General features: G+C 37.8%; 1 protein-coding gene across 2 annotated transcripts in view; it reads left to right on the top strand.

Moving 5' to 3' along the window:
• Positions 1–8543, top strand: part of LOC106876076 (mitochondrial thiamine pyrophosphate carrier) — a 15707-nt gene that overhangs the window by 5526 nt on the left and 1638 nt on the right. For both annotated transcript variants that reach the window (XM_014924482.2, XM_014924483.2), the window contains exons 2-5: positions 2190–2372; positions 3212–3367; positions 5584–5763; positions 6949–7138. In XM_014924482.2, coding sequence (XP_014779968.1) covers positions 2244–2372; positions 3212–3367; positions 5584–5763; positions 6949–7138 — 655 coding nt within the window. In that variant the 5' untranslated portion in view covers positions 2190–2243. The remainder of the gene's footprint in view (positions 1–2189; positions 2373–3211; positions 3368–5583; positions 5764–6948; positions 7139–8543) is intronic.

The raw sequence follows: 8543 nt of genomic DNA, 5'->3' as shown, positions 1-8543 counted from the left end.
TGTGTGTGTATATACACACACACTAGCAGAGATATCTGGCATTGCTTGCGGTTAAAATGGTATAGTTTGAATATATATTACAGTTATGTTGAAACAGGTGATATGGGAAAGTGCAGTATTGATGAGAAAGCATTTGAGGAGTGAATAATGGGCTAATTTGACTAAGCAACATGTCATGCATCCATTTGAAGTATTCCAGGCCCCAGCTTGTCATGGAAAATTGGGGGTGGTGGGTATGTGCATGTATTTACTGATCTTGAGAAAGTCTCATCTTGCTTCTGCCTTGAGACTCAATTTGATGTGTTGTGTCTTGCCTTTGCTGATCTTGGGAAAGTCTCATCTCACTTCTGTCTTGAGACTCCATTAATTTAAGGGTAAATATGTAATTGTAACTTCCTTGCAACTGCTGCGATAATTATGAACTGGTTGTTGAACAGTAAATGTGTATTTTTATATACCTTGGCCAGCACCTATTTGTTTTTTGTCAAGAGTTTCACCTCCAGCCATTTGTTATGTCATTCAACATACATACACTGACACAATGAAGTCAATTTCTGAGTGGTCGTACACTGTAAGCACATAGCAAATAAATTCCTTTACCTCTACTTTTTCAAGTAGGGATTATATTGCCATTTTTTAATGTACCAATCATACTTCTCTCCAAAAAAATAGCTCCCTTTGCTATTGAATAAAATTAACTTGCAGAAGGGAAGTTTCAACGTCTTCCTAAAATTTCCTTACACCATTTATGTGGTTGTTTCTGACAAGAAATTTCGCTTTCATGTAAAGCAACTATATTTTGTAGACATTATCCATAATCTACTTTCAAAACACTTCAGTAGTTCTACTTTGCATCACTTGCAAGCTTATATGTTCTATGATCATTAAAGTGCAATGACCTCCACAATAACCAGCCTTCAATTTGGTTTTCTGTTCCTAGACTAAACAGAAATGTAGGTTGCCGTGCTACTCATAAACCTTGGTAGTTCAATTATTTGTTGAAAAATATATCACCAAAGCAACTTAAACCATCCAAAGGATGGGTGCGTTTGCTAGTTACAATATAGAGCCTATTCTTTCACTTTTGATACATAATACCAAACCAGTTCCAATGTTATATTGTTTTAATCAAAATGAAAAAAAAAAAAAAATTGCATGTTGACACTCATGAGGTCTGATACTATTACCTTGTAAAATTTTCTTTGATTTGGTTGAGCTGTTTGAGAATGCGCAGGGAACAGACAGACAGACTGACAGCGGAAGGAAGTTGATTTGTAGACAGAACTTACAAACTCCGTTTGAGCATATAATGCTCTAGAAGAAAATAGCTTGAGTGAAAAAAAACTTGATCCACTTTAGGATAGCTTTTTCTAATGCATGACTGCTCAGTGGTGTGGCTGAAATCTTTATCGACTGTATGTGGCCCACAGCAGTCATACATACACATGCACGATGACATGCATAATGTTTTCTGATAGGAGAAATGTAAATAGTGTATTCAAATAGGAGTGCAAAAAATTTTTAAAATGTAATGTTGTGGGGAGAATGTACAAATACTGTACAAACAAAGATATTTATGCACAACAAAATTAAAATATGCTGATGTCGGCTTTTAGGAGATTTGGCAAAACTGAATTTACACACACTGGGTGAGCAAAAATTAAAAATAACTAAATTATTTTTCAGGGAGAACGTACGAAAACCGTAACAACAGAGATTTTTATGCATGACTAGTTGAAATACACATAAGTCAGTTTGTAGACAGAGGTTAGTGTGTGAGTGAGTTAAAGAGAGGAACTATTACAGAGGGTGGGAGAGACTGTGTATGCAAGAGAAACCGAGAATGAGAAGAGAGAAATGAAAAGAGACAAGGGAGAGAATTGGTTGAAAACTGCAGAAGTTTTTAGAGAGAAACACATGTAAAACATTGTTATTCCCAATTTCTCGCTTTTAGCGGGAGCTCTGGGCAAAATGTTACAGTGCATGACCATTCTTGGCAAATAAGTCATGTGTGTAAAGTTTGGTGAAAATTGGTTGAAAACTGTAGAAATACATATGTACTACACACAGACATCCTTTGTTTTATATATATATATATATATATATATATATACATACATATATATAATGTCTGTGTGTATATGAAATGACTATTTCATTGTGTATAATATTTGTTTCTTTTGTTACAGAATTCATTTCTCTGACTCCATGTGCATTGGATCTGAATATCTCCTGTTTTATCAATGGTTGGCTACAACCCTAATCAAGACCATCACCTGACATATTACGATTATGCTTTTGCTGGTGCCCTTTCAGGAGCTGTCTCAAGACTCCTTCTGCAACCCTTGGATGTTGTCAAAATCCGATTACAGGTCAGTTATCTTTACAACCTTATGTTAACAGTGGTGGTAATCTTCATCATTATGCTTCTTTTGAGCCTTTGTTGGTTTACGTGGGATGTATCTCCCACACAATATATTGCTATCCACCTCAGTATCTCAACTTTTTTGCGATCTGACCATGCCACTTCTTCCTATATTTAATTTTTTTAAATATTTTCTCAATCTAGAGGAACGGGCAAAGCTTATGTCCTTTGCACACCATACAAGACTGATGTATTATTGCAAAAGGAAAAGAATGGAGATGGTATGTCTGTGGGTTAGTGCTTCAAGTATGTCATTGAGCAACTTCATTTCAGTCAGTTGAATGGCCTTTTCTCTGGGTGACATTTCTCAAATACACATCACAGTAATGGTATGAACATGAAACCCGTCAGCTGAGAAGACCAGTCTGTCTTCTGTTGGCTTGACCTGATCTGACCTAACATGTTGCAAATAGTGATGGCTAAGAATTTCTTGCACAATCACAAAACCACAGTTTTTTTTTGTGAAGGAAAATAAGTGATTCAGTTGATCTCATTACTTGACAGATATTTATTTTATTAACCCAGAAAACATGGAAAGCAAAGCTGACCCAAGCAATATTTGAACTGGAAATGTAAAAAGAGGTAACTAAATCCTCTAGATATTTTGTTCGCATGCATATAAATCTTATCACTCCCATTGCCTGGGAAGAGAACAAATAAGAAATTTTTTGATTAAAAATAAAAATTCACCAATCAAAATAAAACTAATGATGTTTTTATATGATAATGATAATAATTAAATGATAATGATGAAGATGATTATGTTTGTATGTATATTCCATGTAGCTTCAAATTGAACCTGTATCGAAGTTCTCCATTGGCTCTAAATACCATGGTTTCCTGCATACCATTGTCACAATGTCAAAAGAGGAAGGTGTGAAGGCATTATGGAAGGGCCACATTCCTGCTCAGTTTCTGACTGTCTTTTATGGGATGGTGCAAGTAAGTAACATATTGCATAATCATCACCATCATCACCATCCTTGCCATTGTTGTCATAATAATCCGTTTTGTGGTGATCCCCTTATCACCACTGTCACTCATTAATCATGTTCATTATCCTTCTCATTACACTGTGTAACAAATTTTTTTTTGTCTTTGGTCAGTAAGTGTTATTTTGTATTTGCTTTTATCTAGAAACCAAAGGAAATGGCTACTATTCCCTTCAAACTTTGATTTTGTGACCTGGACTTCAATATTTTGAAACTGATTTTTTTTCCATTACATTACATTTCAGACATTCAGCGCTGAGTTGCTGAAGTAGAAATATAGCATGTATTATTATTATTATTTTTATATACCTTGGCCTATTCCCCTTTTTTTTAGGAGTGGGTAGCCACAACAAGACACAACAAGCATTCCATTAATTTTCCAGCTCACCTCTTTGAACTGGGAAATGGATGGAATGCCTGGTGTGTGTCTTGTTGTGGCTACCCACTCCTAAGAAAATGGGTAGTAGGTCTGGGTATATATATAAAAAAAAAAATTCTGCTAAATACCACAGGTTTGCTTGTCAACTGCTTGACCTTAACCATTTGAGCATGCCCCTTAGTGGCTGATGATATGTGCTTCTCTGCTCAGGAGCAGTAGAACAGCATCATAGCCATGTGTTGAGAGGGATTCTTTGGGGGTTTCAGTAAATGTTTGAGGGAAATAGCCATTTTTCATACTTTCTTAGGGGTGACCAAATTGGAAATAGCAGTTACTACACAAGGACAAAAATTGTGTCACATGGTGTTAACACTATCAGTTTTCATAACAGTCATTAACTCTTTCGATATTTTAAATTGTTGTGATGATCATCATCTTCATTACCATTGCCGTCACACAGGCTTGTCCCTTGAAATCCTCTCCAGCTGAGCATCCCTAATCTCGCAGGTTCGTAGTTTGATTTCTTTATCCATCAATTTCTACTAAGATAGACGTGAGTATAATTAATAGAGAAATGAAAATTAAAACTTTGGAGACAACGATGCTGCCATAACTTAGTTGGAAACCAAGAGTGTTCTTTCAAGGGAGATGATCAGAAAAAAGACTTGAAGGATCGTAATACTTCATGTAAAGTAAATATAATACATAATCCAGAACCCTTGTCCGGTACTGGATTGATCCCAAAATATAATTAATTTGTGCCAGTCACGCAGCAAAACATCCCTGAAAATTTCATTTGAATCCATCCAGCGGTTCTTGAGACATCCACCTTCACTAAGGCAGAGGTAATAATAATAACAACAACAACAATTAATAATCCTTTCTATTAGAGGCACAGGGTCTAAAAATTTGGGGGGAGGGAGCTAGTCATCAACCCCAGTATTGGTATTTATTTTATCGATTCTGAAAGGATGAAAGGCTAAGTCGACCTCGGTGGCTTTTGAATTCAGAATGTTTCTTAGAGTGAACACAGTTTATTGAACTAATCTAGGTATCTTACTGGTACCTGTGTCAAAATAACATGGGATTTCTGAAAGACATTGTTTCTTACAAAACTTATTTTCTCATTACTACTACTACTACTACTACTACTACTACTACTTATGACGGTAGTAATAATAATTCTTTCTACTAAAGGCACAAGACCTGAAATTTTGGGGGAGGGGACTAATCAATTTCATCGACCCTAGTAGTCAAGTCAAACCGTCATGGAAAACAGCTGTTAAATGGTGATGATGATGAAGTGTTAATGTCAACTGAATAGCTCCCAATACTTGGTTATTAGTTGTCTTTTACTGTTTACTTGTTTCAGTCATTGGACTGTGCCCATGCTGGGGCCTTACCTTCAAGAGTTTAGTGGAACAAATCAACTCAGTGATTATTTTAAAGTCTGGTGCTTATTCTGTTGTTCTCTTTTGTGAAACTACTAAGTTATGGGCCATAAATGAACCAACACTGGTTGTCAAGCGGTGGCGGGAGGCAAACACACACACACATATATAAATATGCACACATGTATATCTATGGGCTTCTTTCAGTTTCTATTTACCAACTCCTCTCACAAGGCTTTAGTTGACCCTGGGCATTCATAGAAGTCACTTGCTCAAGCTACCATACAGTAGGATTGAACCCAAGACTACATGGTTGGGAAGCAAGCTTCTCAACCTCACAGTTACACCTGCACCTGTCTATTGTATTTTATATTGTGATTTTGTTTTCTTTTCCAGTTTTCTTCATATGAATTTTTTTCTAAATTAACCTATCATTGTGTCCCGAATGAGTTCTTTTCTAAGAACAAGCCATTGATCAGTTTGGTTTGTGGTTCAATGTCAGGGGCTGTGTCCACTGTAGTTGTCCAACCCATCGATCTATTGAGGACAAGGTTTGTGGCACAAGGTGAACCAAAGGTAAGGCACTACTCTTTTCTTTTTCTCATATGAAAGATTACAATGGTGTGTGTGTGTGTGTGTGTGTGTATGCACGTGTGTGTACATGCATCATAATGGGTTTTTTTTCTTTTGTTTAGGCTGTTTTCTTTGTGGTGACATTTCTTATTTGGGGTTTCTGCTTTCTTTGATGGAACCTAGGACCATATTTCACTTATGTTCCATGTTTGGTTTGGCTTCTACAGCTGGATACCTTCCTTTCTTAACATTGACCATTATACAGAATGTGCTCAGTGCATTTTATCATGGCATGAGTAGCTGAGAGGTTGTCATGTCCTTGACAAAAGTAAAGGATCCGCTTGACTCTGTACTTCACAGAATGTATTTGGTGCATTTTATCATGGCACCAGCACTAAGCTTTGGTATGTCTTCAACAAGACTAAAGGATCTTTTGTGTATATGTGTGTGTATGTGTGTAGCTATGTACACTGAGGTTTCCCCAAAGTTGTGTTTACACAAGCTACAACTTGTGTACAGAAGGGCAAAATGAGAACAAGGTTAATGCCATTTGTCTTAAATTTCATGATTGGTTAATTACATAAATACTTTTGTTTAATGAATTCATATTTTCTGTGCCAGAAAAATTTAAATTTAAAATCATTTCAAATTACACACCATTTGTGTGAAATGGGGGTATTTGCTCTTCAAAATTAAAAAGCATTTTAAATACATGATAAAATATTAAGTAATACACCCTTAAAACTGGTGTTTTATTTACCTTTGTGCCAGTATGGCATTTGAGTAATGGTTATTCACATAATTGTACCTGTACTTTGCAAAGAGAGACAAAAATTTGTATACAAAGAAATTTCTGTGCAGACTCTCGGAAAAAAAATAAGAGAGGACATTTTTTGTCACTCTTTGCTACATTTGAGTGCATGCTAACATTGCTGACATCACCATGATTGTCGTCATCACCACGGTTGTCACCATGGTCATCACCACAGCCGTCACCATGGTCGTTGCCACCACAGTTGTCGCCATCATCATCATCATTATAACCATCACCATTGCCTTTGTCATTGCTACTTTTGTCATCATCATCATCATCGCCACTGTCATCGCCATTGTCCTCACCACCATCATCATCACCGTTACCATTGTCATCACTGTCGTCATTAATTAATTTCTTTTCCAAACTTTCAGGTATATAAATCAATCTTCTCAGCAGGGGTCAGAATTGTTCAACAAGAAGGTATCTTAGGCTTTTGGTGTGGCATTGGTCCTTCACTTGTCCTTGTCGCCCCTCAAACAGGTCTCACCTTTGGATTCCATACAGTTTTTACATCAATTTTAGGGAATGATAGGAAAACTCATTCTACATTTAGTATTGAAAGTGAGTATTTACACTTGTTTCTGTTGCAAGAATGTCAGTTTGGTTTAGAAGTTGGTTTCACAATTAATTTTATGCTCCTTGGTTCTATTTTACTGAAATGCACCTGTCTTGGGAAAGTATAACCTAGTTTAGTTTCATGTGATGCGGATGGATGCTGACAACGCCATAAAAAAGTGCTGATCTCTCAAAGTGGACAGAGCACATGGAAGTAGGGGAGACGCAGGAAGACATGGGGTGAAGTACTGAAGAAGGCCCTCAGGACGCTGAACCTTTCAGGCGAGATTTCAATAGACTCAGATACCTGGCAGCTTGCTGTATTCAAGAAGACGCATACTTTGCAGTAGAAGTGTTAAGACTTGTCCTTCTGGTGGTGTCAAGCACTGGTGGCAGGGCCATGTAAAAGCAGCCATGTGGTGCCCATGCGGTGCCACACAGAAGTGCCACATGAAAGTGCCCAAGCTTACAGTGATGAGGCAATGGGTCAGACACAATATTTCGAGTGGCACAGGTGCTTCAAAAGCAGAAGAATGTTCCTGGAAGACCTGCCATGAGTGTCATCCCTGGACATGTGGTATTGTGCATTGAGAATTTGTCCTCCGGGACCAGACGATCAATTGAGAGTTCTACTGCAACATTTTGAAGCGTTTGGGTCTGAGTGAGGACATTTGGTGAAAGCTATTGGATCTGTAGAGCATGAAGAATTGGATTCTTCACGATGACCATGTACCTTGTTACTGAGCTCTCCTCAATTGTTATATTCTTGCCAAACCCAACATGGTATTGCTTCCACACTTGCCCTATTCACCAGATTTAGCCCCTGCAGACTTCCATCTCTTCCTCAAGATGAAAAGGTAGCTCAAAGGTTGCTGTTTTAACACTGTCGTTGAGATCCGGAGGGAATCACAGAAGGTCCTTGACTTGTTTACTGAAAATGACTTCCAGGCCAGATTCCAAAAGTGGCAGGAAAGCCGGGACCAGTGTATTGCTGCACAAGGTGATTATTTCGAAGGAGATGATGCTAAAACTTAGTTGAATAAGTTATTTTTTATTAAACATAACTAGTCCGGGAAGTTTTTGATAACACTTTGTAAGTTTTGTTGTTGGTACTCCGTCGCTTATGACGCCGAGGGTTCCAGTTGATCCGATCAACGGAACAGCCTGCTCGTGAAATTAACATGCAAGTGGCTGAGCACTCCACAGACACGTGTACCCTTAACGTAGTTCTCGGGGGATATTCAGCGTGACACAGAGTGTGACAAGGCTGACCCTTTTGCATTACAGGCACAACAGAAACAGGAAGTAAGAGTGAGAGAAAGTTGTGGTGAAAGAGTACAGCAGGGTTCGCCACCATCCCCTGCCGGAACCTCGTGGAGCTTTAGGTGTTTTCGCTCAATAAACACTCACA

Source organism: Octopus bimaculoides, chromosome 7 (genome assembly GCF_001194135.2).
Source record: "Octopus bimaculoides isolate UCB-OBI-ISO-001 chromosome 7, ASM119413v2, whole genome shotgun sequence".
Lineage (NCBI taxonomy): Eukaryota > Metazoa > Mollusca > Cephalopoda > Octopoda > Octopodidae > Octopus > Octopus bimaculoides.
This window is presented reverse-complemented; position numbering and strand designations above follow the sequence as displayed.